We start from the raw sequence: 16,164 nt of genomic DNA, 5'->3' as shown, positions 1-16,164 counted from the left end.
GAGAAGATGATACTGATTAAGGCTCAAGAAGAGTCAAGATTTCAGATGGCAATAGAATTAAAAACCATATGTATACACACATGCGTGTCACATGTATGTTCACATACATGTTTGTGAGCACATGATGAGAGTTTGCAAAGAGCTGACTTTCTTTGCCATGTGCAGACATAACGAGAAAGCATCTCTAAGAAAGACTGGGTAGGAATCTATTCTGATGATGCTAGTGCCCCAGAGGATCTTGGCTGGCAGGTCACCATGGCCATAACAAAATGAATTGTAGGATAGGTTCATTTAGCTTTTGTTTCCAAGTGTCCTTGTTGAATGCCACTGTTTTAGAAAATGAAAATATTTTGCTTAATGAATAATGTAGAATTTTATACATGTCTTAATATAGATACTAACTGAATGAGATTCTATTAATGAAATTTGCAACTTGGGAAGTAAAATCCAGCCAATCATTTTGTGCCATTGTCAGAGCACATGCAAGAGGGTTCTGACCTGCAGGCCATTTCCTAATATTTGCCAACTTTCCCTAGACTGTCTCACTTTATTGGTTAGTCTGAATTATTTTCTTGTCACTGGATGACTTGAAAATGCCCTTGTTATAATACATAACATAGTATGAAGACTCACATCGCATGACTTAGAAAGTGTTGCTGTAGATCATACATCAGAGGTGGAGGTCACATTGTACTGGCAACAATGAGAACTAAAAATCTGTTTATCACCACTGGGTTCCTTAATGACTTAGAACTATATGATTACATTTCAGAATTCTTTTATTATTTATAAAGGATCAGCTATTCACTGAAGCATCCCTAACGTGCTTCATACTAAATGGTTGCTAGTGGTATGTCTTTAAAGATTATATTCTAATTTTAATATCAAGCTGGAGTTGAAAGTCAACATCATTGGTTAAACTCAGATCAATTTCGAGAGTGCCTTTAAAGCATACTAAAAGCTCAGTGTTCTAAAACCTGACAGAAATGCATACCTATATTCCTCTTGGGTGAAGCGGGGGATCTCTCCAGGATGTAAGACAAGAATTCTCACGGTTGCACTGCTGGACATCACAGGCTCGCCATCATCAAAAGCCACAACCACCAGCTAAAAAAGTGACAGGATCCACATACAGATTATAAATAGGAGAAAATGTCAACACAGACAGCTTCAAAGATTTTGATATTTTGTTTCTGGTTCCAGCTGTGGGAAGAAGTAAACATTTTCCTACTCCCTTCAAGGAAAGAAATACTGTGTTAGAACACGCCACATTCTCCCTTAATCTTCAAATATATTCAGCTATGTAATGTCATTGCTAGAAGAAAAAAATCAAATGAATTACTAATTCTATTAAGAAAATAAACCAGCTTCTTGCAGAGTGTATGGATGATGCTCTATCTACGTAATTCTAAACGGATATCTACAGTAAATGCTGCTGATAAGGAGAAAAATCTACTTTTATAGCATCAACACACTTACTAAAAAGATGTTAAATCCAATTATATCAGCAGCAAAAAGATAATTAGAGTACTTATAAAAAATTAATTGGCCAGTGAATTTTCTCTGAATTTAAAGAGTAGGAATGTTTTCCTTTAGAGAATAAAATAGATGACCTTTATAGTTAACACTTCATTAAGTAATGTCTTAAAACAATTAGTCCATTGAAAACCAAGACCGTGCAGTACACAGTGGGAATTATTCAAACAAATAAACTGAAAAGTTTTAGACTTATGAGGAAATATCTATAAATTATTACTGCAGTATTAATTGATACTCTCTCTTTGCAAACATAATACAAAAGAAGTGCTCTAATATTTACGTAAAAGCATGCCAAACATTTTCACAGAGACGTATATTCTTGTGAAAATTATAGGTTATTAATACAAAGCAACTCAGTTTAGGTTAATGGATTTTTTTTCTAAAAAATTCTAGAAGCATTGTCTGTCAAGATAAGATTTCACTTCTGCGGTTATACTTGTAGTCACTTTTATGCTTTCAAGCAGGTGTACAATGACATTCACACAGTTGTTTCAGAACAATAGAGGCGCTTGCTATAAAAACACAGTAACAACCTAATGATCTACTATTGTAGCATTAGAAGCACAAAGAAAAATGTAATGGTTTACTTGCACAGCAGAACACCATATAGTCATTAAGATAATAGCTTTACTGTTGTTGATTGGTATGGACAATATATAGTTGAGTACAGATTGAATATCATGATTATTATCTTATCATGATAAGATCAAGTAGCAGCAAATATATAAAATATAAAGTAATTCTTTTATTTTAAATATAACTTCCAAATTTCAATGAGAAATGATTTTTAAAAATTAAAGAGTTGAAAAATAGAAAGAAAATCATATTGACAACTGTTAAGTCGAACCCTCGGCGCTAAATGTCAAAGAGCTGTCACAAAGAAAATGCCACACTGACCTTAAAAATGGTTGTAGGCTCTTCATTAAGATTGACACGAGTTATTACTCTTCCAGAATCTTCTTCTACATCAAAAATGCTGGCAGGGTATGGAAACTGCACATCATCCACTCGATACCTCACCCGACTTGCAGGCAAACCCTGAAATGAAATAATTGATCTACCTAGATGAAGGCTAAAAAACATCAGCGGAGATAAACCGACTTTTACAATGAATGGCTTTGTAAAGAAAAAGTGTCTTGGTTCCACACACTGTGTTAAAATGTGACAGGGTATTTCTTCCTGTGAACGACTCAATCCTAATCAACGAACTGTGTTGCGATTAGGTTTTGGTGAAATGATTCTTATGAGGGAAAAGTTAGTATATTGCCACAGCCATCTTTCCTTTCATTCCACGTCATGTCTGCCTCCCGAAATACCCGTTCTCTGTGAATATTTTTATTTTCTGCCACAGCTGTTTCACTTTTAATTATGCTAATCTAAATTCAGGATGCTGGTTTCTTTCTGCTTGTGTGCATCTGGACAATAGCTAAATGGCTGTACCATAACAAAGGGTATATCCGAGAGAGTATCACCGAGAATACTCACCAATCCCTCTATCCACTAATAGTCTACAACCTACACTAAACTACCATAATAGTCACGACTTCTGTGGACAACTCATACCCTGATTTTCTTCCATTCCTCTACAGCCACTTTTTCTGTACTGGACACTGATCTGGCTCTCTGCTTCCGCCCTATTAAAACAGTCTTTAAAATATACACACTCTCAGCCGGGGGCGGTGGCTCGCACTCACAATCTCAGCGCTAGTGTGTTCAAAGAAAGAGAACCACTATAATTTAAGAGGCCACTCTGTGCTGCACCGTGAGTTCCAGGACATTCTGAAAAGCAGAGTGAGACCCTGTGTCAAAATTAAAATCAAACAAAACCCAGAGAGGGAGCAGGAGGGAGAGTTCAAAAGTGAGAGAGGACGCATTCTCATTAAAGCTGTTCATAACCCTCTGTGCCTTCCATCCAACACACAGATCCAGACTCCCCACGTGGGGAATCAAGTTTTGAAAATGTCTTATTTTTCTTACCTAATTTGCAATCACTGTTCATTTTTTGCTATTATCTATGCTTGGATGCCTCTGTTTTCTTTCTTATACTCTAGTTTGATAGACTTCTACTTTCTGAATTTGTGCTCATGAGTCCCTGGTTCCGGTTAAGATGTGTCTCGAAGCTATTTCTATTCTCCGATTCGACCTGGAATTGTATCACACATTTTGTGATGGCGCAAACGTGAAGTATCTCCTACAGCCTCGTGTTTTAAAATCTTCATTCCCAACTTCAGTATAAGTTCAGGAGGCTATGGGAGCTTCAGATGGTGGGTCTATCTGGTAGACAACGGCCTTGGGATTGTATACTTGAAAAACTACTTTCTATCTTGCTGTCTTTCATTTGGTCCACTGTGATATCAGTAGATTTTTTTCGGGTATGAGCTTGCATCACCATGAGGATTTGCCGGTCACATGGGGCCAATAAATTAAGGACTAAATACTTTGAAATCATCGGTCAAGATAAATCTTTCCTCTTTTTAAGTTGTTATGTGAGGTGCTTTGTTAGAGGAGCGCACCGGCCATCAATACACAAATAGTACAGGAGTGGGGTCATTGCTGGAACGAAGCCTATCCACATGGGTTTGGGCCTTTGGAACTTGTTTATAGGAATGATTTGGAAGTGTTTAGAGATTTGGCCTAGACAAGCCCTAAAATGCTATCAGATGAGCTTAATTGATGGCTCTGGTGGGGTCTAAGAAAACCAGAATGGCAACGCAAATGTGGAGAATCCTGGGGATACAGAGTCTGAGAGGAGAACAGACGTTGTTCTTAGAGTAGGCGCTCTGCCTCGTAATCTTCCCATGTCTCAAAATTTTGAGTGAGGAAGAACCAAAGCATTAAGAACGTATTACTTTAGCTGATTAAGTTTTAATTAAGTTGCAGAGCATCTTCTCTGAGACACGGCTACTGCTCATTTCTACCAGTCAGGCCTACCGTGAGAACCAGGAGCAAAGACTGAAGCAGGAAGAACTGCAAAACATGCAGACTGGCTGAAAATCTGCTCCTTTAAAGTGGTAGACAAGGAAACCAGAGATTTTGTAAATCTAAATTTGCTTATTTATTTTACATTTCGATTACAGTCTCCCCTCCCCTCTTTCTTCCCATTTCCTCATCATACCTCTCCTCCACCCCTAGTCAGTCCAGTTCCTCCTCTGTTTCTGTTCTGAAAGGGACAAGCCTCCCATGAGTATCAATAAAGCATGGCATATCTATATATAGATAGATCGTTGATTCTTTGGGTTGTCTAGTGAGGACTTTGAGCCCTCTGGCTTCTACGATTCTTCCTTCTCTCCATCAGGGATTTTTAAGTGTGAAGCCCCATTAAAAAGAGACCAAACGCTGGAATAATAGGAAATGTGTCCTGATACCTTTTCAGGGAGGGAAGGGACTCCTCCCCTTGCAGGCTCTGGGGCATAAGACTGCAACTCACTTTGCTTTGAAAAGGTGTGCTGGTGAATGCTATGTTTACAAAGCATTCTCTCCATTTCAGACACACTGACACGCAGACACCATTGTAGCCATGCTAAGAGGATGAGCAGTTACAATTTAAGTTGGATAAGAGCTTTCCATCATCCACTTGGTTCAAGTATTTCTGTTGTATATTGAAAGAATATAATTTTATCACCACCACCACCACCACCACCACCACCACCACCACCATCATCATCATCATCATCAGTTATTCCATAGAGGCTCACAGCTTTGACTTTCCATTGTCTTACACTTTCTAATGCTGCTTTATCTTATTGTTATTATGTTTTGACACAATTATTCTGGATGTCCCTGAACTTACTTTGCAGACCTTGATGGCTTCGGACACTCAGCCTCTTGTCTGTACCTCTTGGTTGCTGGGATTAAAGGCACATGCCATCACACCCAGAACACTATTGGGATTTTTAAAATGATAGGGCCATGAGCTTTTGGGGCACAGAAGCAAAATTTTATGATCTGCACTTGAAATTTTCCCTACAGACTCGGGTCTTAAATATGTTTGTTTCCATCTGTTGGCTGGGTTTGGGGAGTCTGTAGAGTCAGGAGTGATAACCTCACTTGCGGAAGGAAGTGACTGTGAGAATTGCCTCGAATGTTGTATATATCAGCTATCCCTGTCTCATTTCCTACTACTTTGTCCACCACGATGAGATCAGTTTTCCCCATGTTCCCATCTCCACGAACTGCACTTCTTCAATGGCACTGCTTGCTACAATGAACTAAAACCCTTGGAAACCCATAAGGTTCATCCCCTTTCTTGGGAGGTTCCTGTCATTTATTGTGGTCACACTAACATCAATGCCATATCATACTATTCGCTATGTGTGTAATAATGCAAGAGTATTGTATTCACAAGAGTAATGACTGTGTCTGAACAGCTCGAAGGACATTCCACCCCTGTACACATGCAAGGAACATCATGGCTGAATAAATAAATTAGAGAATTGAGGGCTAATGGTATCGATCAGGCCCAGGCATGTTGATAGCTATGTAAATATTTCCATATTTCAAGATTTTAGAAAAACACAACACTAGTTAATTCTTGTGATAAGTTGAGGAGGTATCACCTCCATGTTGGTTTTACATGTGACCGTATAATCTCTGAGTGGCATAGGGGAAGTCCTGCAGTATGGTGAAAGAGACACCTTTCACCATACTGTCTGTATAGTTTGTGTGTTTGTGTACATTTTTAATGTAATGGCAGTGCTCCTTGTTTCTTAATGATGCTGACGGCAGTTTCAGCAGTCAGTCTGCAAATTTGACTAAGTATCAGAATAGCTGTTATATTCATTCTCATATTTATATCTAAAATAGATCTAGGAGTTTGTATAGCCATTCATATTTTACAAATGAAAAAAACAAGGTTTTAAAAATGAATCCATTTCCTAAAATTTCCTCACCTAAATATCAAGGTTATTAGGCACTCTTTATATTTAAACATGATCCTTAGACATGAAGCTCACTTAATAATCATGATATCTTAAAGGTAATATTCCCATAACATGTGAATAAAATGGAAAAACATTTCTTAAAACTTGGTTGCAGAAGAAGTTGATGCTGTAAGAAAACCCAACGTGTATAGTTCCAATTGGGAAGCATAATTTCCCAATGGTTATTTTATTTGTGCATTATTTACATCTTCTTAGATTATTTTCAAAAAAATTATGCTCTCAATATAAATTGTTTCATTAGATAATGTATTCAGTGAAAATCTCCCATGCAAATAAGACAAACTAAACCAAGATGCAACACATGAAATTTAATTTTGTATTCTAAAATGTAAAAGAGATGGTATTAACTGTGCAATGCCTTTTGTCTGCTAAAATTGACATCTACAAGCCTACATACTGCTACAAGAGCTTTATTTATTGTAGATATTCTGACAGTGTAATATGATGTGCCTATAGCCAATAGGCCCAGATCAAAGAATCTTAGAAACCAAAGCTCAATGTAATTCCATCCTATAAAGTAGAAATCATTAATAGCAAAGTGAATATAATCATATTAAGAAATTACAAGCAATTTTGATTATTTTTGTTATCAGTACATTTTTTACTGATTATTTTTTAGAATTCTATTTTTATGGGTCAAATATAATATGTTTTAACTTAATTATGGTGAAAATCTAATTAATTAGTACAGTTGGTAATTGCAGATCTGTGTGAAAGATATTACAAACATACAAACATGAGGAATTTTAATGAGACTGTAATGGACCAAAATAATTAGATTCTTACTATCACAGGACATGTTATTTAGTTATTTTTAAATATATAATTAACAAGAAATTACTCAGACTCACATAACTTCCTTTATAATAATGTGATCATATTATATCAGGAAATACTAAACACATTATCATTAAATTCAAATACCAAGTAATCTGTTTTCAGATACATGAAGAGTTTTTCTCCATGACATGGTTTTAAAATCCCTTTCTGACACTATCTTTGAAATCAGCATTGGTTTACTGGGTAACTGTGTAATTCACAAATAATCTTCCAAGTATGAATTAGCACAAGGAATTATTAAAAAGTAGTTAGTATTTTTTCCATCACTCATGCTAATTTTGTCAATTATTTTCCTAATTCTAATAAAATGCTATAATAGCCTTGAAAATGATAAAGAGGAACTATGGGTCATACTCAATTTATCCCAAAGATCATTTTTATTCTTCCAGTCTGTATGTAACAGCACTCTGATAGGAGGGTCCTTCATGTCACACATCATGTAATTAGTATGTGTGCAGTTGTAGTATGTCCATAGCCATTAAAGTCCTAAGAAACATTTCTTTGAGATTATTTACCACTTAAGTTCTTGGAAAATATGCTATTAGAGGGAAACATAACCCTTCAAAATATCTATATAACGTCTCTGATCTATACACCTATTGACAGGCTGAGATAGCAAACTCCCTACTTCCCTTACAAAACGGATCACATAACCCAGAGGTTGAACCAGGACTAGAGAGATTCTGCCCCTGCTCCCCTAAAATCTTCCTACTTTTTAATGATAAAACAGGAATTTCAGGAATTGGAGAGATGGCTCAGTGGGTAAGAGCACTTGCTGCTCTTCTTGGGACCTAAGTTTTATTCCTAGCACCCAAGTCTGGTGGCCCACAACTGCCTATAGTTCTAGCTCTAAGTGTTATAACATACTCTTCCGGTCTTCATGGGCATACATATGTGTGTTATATGCTGATATACATACATATCAATAAAAACTGAAAATAAATAAAATGAAGAATTTTTCCTACTGCCTCCTTCATGAGGTTAGAAATAGGCCTCTCAGGGCTATTTTCAGCCTATTTTCACTGGAACATTGCTTACTGTATTCAAACCGTAGCTAACAGCTGAGGTGTGCACTGGTGGATAACCCAGTAAGGATGTGTTCTATGTGTGCAATGACAGAGAGTATACATATAGTGAAAAGGTTGCTGTATATACACAATCTTAACAGGAAACCAAATCCAGCCATTTGCACCAATGGGAACCCAGCTTAAGGGCACAATGCAGCCCCAGTTACATTCATAAAGAAAAACGCTATTTAATTCTTCCAGTATGAGGAATGTACAAAATGGGAAATGTTATCTAATTTTGCTTGCATTAAGAATCTCAAATAGTCAAAGAAACTGGAGAGGAGAATGGGGGTTGATGGGGGCTGAGGGATAGGTAAATGGGGAGCTGATGTTCATAAGGTCCAACATCCAGTTGCATGTTTTTGTTCTCTTTTCTAAATCTAAGAATTGAAGGATGGAGTTGTTAAGTGAGCCTATGAGTAACTGTTGGGTGACCATGTAGGCTTGCTGAAGGTTAATGAAAAACCCATTTTCTTGAAGCCCTTGGAAATTTTTTGAGTTAATGAACATTTAAGCTTGTGTATGGGGAGTCATAAATATCAGACAATATTAACATGGGAATCAATATCTAATTACATTACTAGTAATATATTATTTCTAGTAGACAAGCCAAAACAAAATACAAAAACTAATAAAATTATCTTGGCTTTATATAATTTCAGGTAACACAAGACAGTAGGGATCACACATGTATAGTGTTAAGGAGAAAACATTACAAGAGTCTAATAGGTTGTCAAATTGTGTTTTATATGTACCAACAAAATAAAACCCATATGCAGAAGAACTCAGTGTCTGTCCTCAGCTACGCAAAGAGGCAACAAAATATAATGTGTGAAAAGAAGGGGCTCGCTCACACATATCTTAAACTGGAGCTAGGGATAGAATCACCTCAGAATACCTAGATTAAGATGCCATGAATAATCCTATAGAGTTCTTCTGTAAGAAGTTTAGCAAAATAAATTGAGAACTGTGGCATATTTAGAGGTAAATTTAACAAAAGTCATTTGAGATCTATATTTGAATCTAAGGATCATTCCTGAAAAAAATAAGCCCTCTAAATAAATGGACAAAAATATCCAAAACAAATAGATGAAGACAAAGGAAAAACTGTCCCAGAAATGAGAGTTGTACTCTCAAATAATTTGATACATAAGGAAAGTAGCAGAAGCCCCTTGGGGACTCAAGGAGGTTTATTACCCAGGCTGCTAGTGAGCTGTCAATCCACAGAGCTGTGGTCCTTTATGTAGGTTGCATTCTGTCAGTAAAATCCTTCATTTTCAGTCCTTCTTCATCATTGAGTATCTTTAATCTGCTCTGAAACACAGGTAAATTCCTCCTCAATCTTTTCGGTCTTTTCTACAGACATTTCTGCCCTTATGCCCTACCGTGTCTCTGTCTTGGCGAATGAATTCGCTCCCAGCTTTGAATTCTGCTCAAGATGTTTCCAGGTCGGTGTTTATTGTCTTCGGTTTCTTCTGGAGTTTCTGCCCGATTCAGCCATCCCTGATCCTGAAAGGCTGAGTCATCATTGCTTCAGATCAAAGCAACTGTTCTATGTACCCGTTTATCAGCTTTTTCTACAACTACCTTCCCTGCTCCAGCTGAAACTCTGGATTGACATTCAAGTGTGCCTTTAGTACCCTGTAATCTTCTGCCTCATGTCCAATATCTATTATTTCCCTGCCTAAATGCCTTTACATATTTCTGTTGTCTCTATAAGCATGGCAACTTCACTTTTCTAAATTAAATGAAGGATGTGGTAGCCAATTTGTCCTCTGGATTTTATTTATCATGTTTTATAAAAATTTCTGTGTATCATAGAATAATTTATCATAATAGGTACCTTTGATTTTTTATTATTACTCTTTATATCTTTAGTATTTTTTTAGTCTATATAATAAACTGCGTCTCATAAACCATTGTTCATAATTGAGGCCTACAAAAGAACTTCTAAAGACAGATTTTAGGCTATCTTTCATATAACTTGAGTTATTTAACCAGACATCATCAAAATCATGTTACATAAATTCATGAATGTTCTGGACTCTGTAACATGTGAATATATTTTTATTGCCAACTTATTCTATCTACATTCATATGAAGCCCTGTATTTTTTTTAAAAAAAACAACTTCCTATCCAAAGCAGGATCAAAATATATGAGAGTACATACATCTGTCCATTCTCTGATGTATTTTTGGAAGCTATGGTATGGACAATAGCAAAGCCAAATTATCACTGCCTTCACAGACAATTAAATCCAAGGATCCTGGTCACAAAAGGCCAAAGTTTCTCTTTCAGAACACATGCTCCTTTTTCTTCTGAAAAGATGTTCAGAAAAAAAAGGGTCCCATTTAATACCTAATGGAAACCCCTGAGTGAATTCCAAAAACCAAGTAGTTTGTTTTACCCAGGGCCTTGAGAAATGCCCTTTGTGTTGTGACCTTGGTCCACAAGGTTTGTTTCTACAAGAAGAAAAGGCTGATGTCAATTACATCACGAGCTGATACTTTTAATTGACCACATACTAAGACAAAAAGCAAGTCTCAACAAGTACAAGAAGACTGCAATAACACCCTGCATCCTCTCCGCACACCACAGATTACAGCTGGATATAAAAGACAACAGAAGCAGCAGAAAGCTTACAAACTCATGAAAACTGGACAATTCAATACTGAATGAAAAATGGCTCAAGACAGAAACTAAGAAGGAAGTTAAAAACTCTTTAGAATGACAATGAAAACGCAACATATCTAAATTTCTGGAACACAACAAAGGCAGTTACAAGAGGCAAGTTTATAGCACTAAGTACCTACATAAAAAAGTTTGGAGAGATCTCCAAATCTAACTACATCCAACTGTCATTTAAAAATCCCACCTCAACTATTTCATAGTGTTTATTTTTCTATCTAATTAAGTTTCTGAAATCAAAGGGATGTGGACTGGGCCATGTCTTCTCAGTGTTTCCAAGCCATTCCTGGTGCAAGTAGACCATGATTGTATCCTGGTTCAGCTTTCCTGTGAAGGAAAGCTCCTGCAGGCTGTGCCCACCCCCCTGCTCTAGACTGTGTAGTCAGTCAGTTTCCGTTGCATAGCTGACAACAAATTGAATCAACGCAGTGTTACAACACAGGCTGGAAAACGAAGAGCGATGAAAAAATAGATCAGTAAAGATATGAAGGGAAAAGAAGAGGTGAGCACACCAAAGCAGAGGTAAAAGCACAGTTTTATAACATTTCTGGCTTGGGGCAGCTTTCAGCGTTGCACACAGAGCAAGCAAATAGGAAGCTATGGATCAAAATGGGATTACTTCTCATATGAGCTCATCAGTTATAAAACGCTGCAGAACCACGGATAAGCTTTCCAGAGGCCCACAATCAGCTGGTGCTCCTGACATCACACCATTTTAATAAAACAAGGTGTTCATTGTAGAAATAAAATGAATGGCCACCTTTCCCTCTCTGTAAATATCAGCTGAGGTACCCTGGCTGGTGAGGATAGCTGTTAAAGACAACTGAACAAATACATAGCTCTTTAGTGGCTTGCCTGAATCCAGAATGGCTAAGTCTCATGTTTTTATAGAAGGATATGAAATACATCACATTGGTGATTACTGTCTCATTATTTCTTCTGAAGAAATCTTGTAAGATTACTTACTGTTTAGGAACAGATTTTAAGCCAATTGTTACTGATAATTTACAAAATATTTTATGGAGATTTTATTTCCTAATTCTCAAAGACTATGTATTTATTTGAAAATAAAGAAGTTTATGAGTTGCAAACATTAAGCATGTTCTCATTAATGCCTTACTTAGCTGAACAGGTATCTCATTAAAGTACATGAAAGGAGAGATTACACTGAGGGTTTGAGCTTCCATGAGCTCCTATGCGTCCCTTCTTAGAAACGGGTAAACAGTCAACAGCACATGCAACCCAGTTGGTCCACGGCTGTGTGTTGGCAGAGGAGACTGTTTTAATACTAACTATATAATAGCTTAATTTATAACACTGCTTACTAACAGAATTCCAAGTGAGTTTGACCTGAAGCTTCAGAAAGACTCAAGATACGCAAATGGAAATTACACGTCCAGTTTGTTCTGTGGAAGTTTAAAGAAGTCCCCAGTGAGCAGAAAGAAAAGGTTAGCAGTATTTTTTTCCTCTCCCAGCAATCCATCATGCCTCAGTTCTGTGTGAGCACACAGTGTCAATCTTGCCGTCTCAGTAGAGGAAAACAGAAAATCCCAGCAGTGTCGGAGTCCTGGAAGATTGCTCCTCCCTCCAGAGCACTTTAATTTTGCACAACATGCATTTTATAATTTTTCATTTATATTCAGAAATAGTGTTCTCTCTGGCTTTGAGGCGGCACTCCGTCTCTGCATTCGGTACTTCAAACGGTTTGCTGCTACTACATTATAGTTTAAAATGTGTGGCTCTCACTTTCCTCAAATCAAGCAGGATGTCTTGAAAAAGGTATGGTAAATCTCAAAACATAAAAGTAATTTCTAGAGTAGCAATGATACTTAAAACAGGAGGGGTTGGGGAGAAGCTGTGCAAAGAAGAAATATGCATCATTCTTAAATCCCAGCTTTTCAGGGACCTAAGGGAGGCTTGGAGACAGCAGATCTTCCGAATATCATATACAACCAAATTTCTGAGGCTCTTTTTAATATGCCAACACCGAAGAGTTCACAAATAAGCATTACTTTATCTATTCATTACATCATGCGAATATTTCATAGCTTACTATTATGTGCTGAACTAAGAGGTGGGCATACAAATGGAGTGAGTTTCCTACCATTGGAGGATCTGGTTTAGAACAAGGTCACCAAATAAACATTTAGTATTATATTAGGCAGTAATAGCCTCACGTACTGAACAGGTAAAGGAGCAGAGACTCTATAAGATAGGACATTAAAATTATTATTATTATTATTATTATTATTATTATTATTATTATTATTATTATTTGCACTTGTGTGGATGCAGCCAAGTCATCTTAAATCAAGGGAAAAAAATCTGTAGAAGCAATTAAGAAGCCAAACTCCAAATAATAGCTACCATGAAACATTGCTAATGTTTCAAGAATGGAAACTGAATCAGAAGTTTGTACCTAGATGCAGCAGCTGAAGCCAACACTCTCAGCCAATGGGATGATCTGAATCAAGTTTTTACTTGCTAAAAAAGCTATCATCATCATCATCATCATCATCATCAATTATCAGATATTTCAATAATCACTTAAGAACCGAGGGTGCAAACTTTTTCCACAGAAATGTGGACCTGGGGCTATTTTTAAGGGTTTAAAAGTCAGAGACTCTAGGAAAGCTAACAATAGAGTCGACCACTGACTGAGACATCATTTCTCACCCTCTGATAGCCAGATACCAAAGTCGTGCATGCTAAGAGCAAATGCACTAAGACTTTGAGTACCTCATACAGAAGAACAGGACCATTTCGTTACCCATCATTTATACTTTTTATGCTGTAAGTTCTTCATCAATCAACTAGACTGTGTTCTAAGTTCTCTCTGCAGTTCTGCCTCGTCTGATGGTGAGTTTCTTGACAGCAGAAACAGGTTAGCGCAGTGGGCAGTTGGCACAGGTGCTCATTGTTATTGGTGTGCTCCTGGATCACAGAGGACAGTGTGCCGGGGGTGCTTGTTGCTATTGGTGCATTCACAGATATGAATTTTTGCTTATTTTTACAAGTGTGACAAGCCAGTTTCAAAAACATTTTAAAGCCCCAGAGCAGGTGCTCCTGAGCTAAAGACTGTTGCTTCCAAAGTCAGCATATTGTATTTGTTCGGATGTTATAGTCACGGCAAACTTCATACAGCTTGCTGCTGCCAGAACTGACAAACTTTATGGTTGCTATTGACTTTTCATTAAATAAAAACTCTTCTGGAAATACTATGGGTATTAGCCCTAAAAATATTTTTTTAACTTGCTTACATGATTCAAGACTATTTTTTTCTGACTTTTCAGTTATGGCTTAGTATGTTTATTTGTCTTTCCTAGAATCCATTAGTAGCATGAGTTCGCTCAAAGGAAAAATATAAATCTTTAATATTCTGTTCAGAAATTAAGAAAAAAAAAACAGTGGAAAGCACTGTAGGTTTTCCACAGAGCATTCTACACTGGTGCTGTTACTTTTAACTTGTATTAAATGTAATAATTTAACAACATTAAGGAAAATTTTCCTCACTGCTGTTGTAATAATGTATTAGCTGAAAGTCCTCTGTCTTGATTGGCAATTTGGGATGTTTTGAAATCGGTAAACACTCTACGTGGTTAAAGAAAAATCTCCTAAATATATTTGAAAGAAATATCGAGACTTATGTTTATAAAAGTGCAGGCTTATGTTATATGTGGACTTAGCATTTTCTTATAAAATTTTATGCATAAATAAAGCAGAAAATCATGAATGTGGAACCTTCCCACACAAAATTGAACTTAAAGAAAAGCCCTGCATGATGGCAAGTGTTTCCAAGAGCAATTCTGCCTGTCTTCATCATTAAGGCTACATAAATGGACAGATAATAAGAATTTTGAAATCTAGGCAAAAAGTATATCCCTGGCTGTCTCACTTTATCAGGATCAAGGGAGTTGTTTAGGTAATTAGTAAGAACCACCCAAAGGAGGGGCCAGGTTCTCAAGACTTCACTACTTTCTTGGGAACTGGGCACTTTTTCACGCAACTCAGAGCATGGGCCAGTGTCTCTACTTACAGGAGGATCTGCATCTTCAGCATACACAGTCGTGATTGGTGTCCCTTTGACAGCATCTGGAGCCACCATCCCCTTGTAGATACGTTTACTAAATACCGGAGGGTAGTCATTCATGTCCTGTAAGACAGGATAAGGATTTAGTGCTGTAGGTGAGATGGGGAAATGGTTAGGTTGATTTGGTTCTTTATGTCATGCAACCTATTTACCACGGCAAGCTGAATCCCCCTACTTCTACTTATTTCCCAACTCACACCCCAAAGAAGCCAGGTCCCTGCATCAGTACCAAACAAACTACCCAGCCATCTAGCTACCAATATGATTTCTTAAAAAGTTACTTTCTGAACTTGGCATAAGAAATTGTGCACGCCTTTAATCCCAGCACGTGGGATGCAGAGGCAGGCAGGTCTCAAAGTTCTAGGGTTCTAGGCCAGCGTGGTCTACAGAGTGAGTTCCAGGACAGCCAGAGCCACACAGAGAAACCCTGCCTCAAAACCAAAAAAAGAAGAAAGGAAAGTTCCAGGAAGTGGGATAAGATGATGTTTTTGATGTTTTGTTATTTGTTTGGAATATTTTGCATTTGCATACTTAATATGACTGTATGAACGAACTGAACTGTCTCTAATTTGATATTCATTCCTATGAATATAAAAACTAAGGGAGACTCTTCCCTGAAGCACATTACAGTGATGGTTTTCAGGATTACATATGCTTACAGATGGAAAACAGCGTTAATTTACTTAAGGGAAAATTTCAAAGCACTTCATATGCATCTGATTTCATTTCACTCTGGTGGTTAAGGCTTACTTTCAGTTACTAAGTAGATATTTGCTAAGTTATATCCATAATAACTAAGCACCGGATACTATACTATTGGCTATTCTATGACTCCAGATAAAGATAGTCCCGGAAGAAACCTCTTCCAACTGCTGTTTGACACATAAGGTCCAGACAGTTACGGAATTCATCAAACTGATCTAATTATTTGTCGGAGCCAAAAACAATAGGTTAAGTTCCTTGAGAAGAACGTAATTTTCCTTAACCATCTTATCCTTT

General features: G+C 37.1%; 1 protein-coding gene across 12 annotated transcripts in view; it reads right to left on the bottom strand.

Annotated features, from left to right (window-relative positions):
* Positions 1–16,164, bottom strand: part of Pcdh15 (protocadherin related 15) — a 535,963-nt gene that overhangs the window by 126,909 nt on the left and 392,890 nt on the right. For all 12 annotated transcript variants that reach the window (XM_038341596.1, XM_038341597.1, XM_038341595.1 and 9 more), the window contains 3 exons: positions 15,112–15,228; positions 2,437–2,577; positions 995–1,107 (listed from right to left, as the gene is read on the bottom strand). In XM_038341596.1, the coding sequence (XP_038197524.1) occupies positions 995–1,107; positions 2,437–2,577; positions 15,112–15,228 (371 nt within the window). The remainder of the gene's footprint in view (positions 1–994; positions 1,108–2,436; positions 2,578–15,111; positions 15,229–16,164) is intronic.

This window comes from Arvicola amphibius, chromosome 9 (assembly GCF_903992535.2).
Source record: "Arvicola amphibius chromosome 9, mArvAmp1.2, whole genome shotgun sequence".
Classification (NCBI taxonomy): Eukaryota; Metazoa; Chordata; class Mammalia; order Rodentia; family Cricetidae; genus Arvicola; species Arvicola amphibius.
The sequence above is the reverse complement of the archived record's forward strand: the minus strand, read 5'-3'. Positions and strand labels throughout refer to the sequence as shown.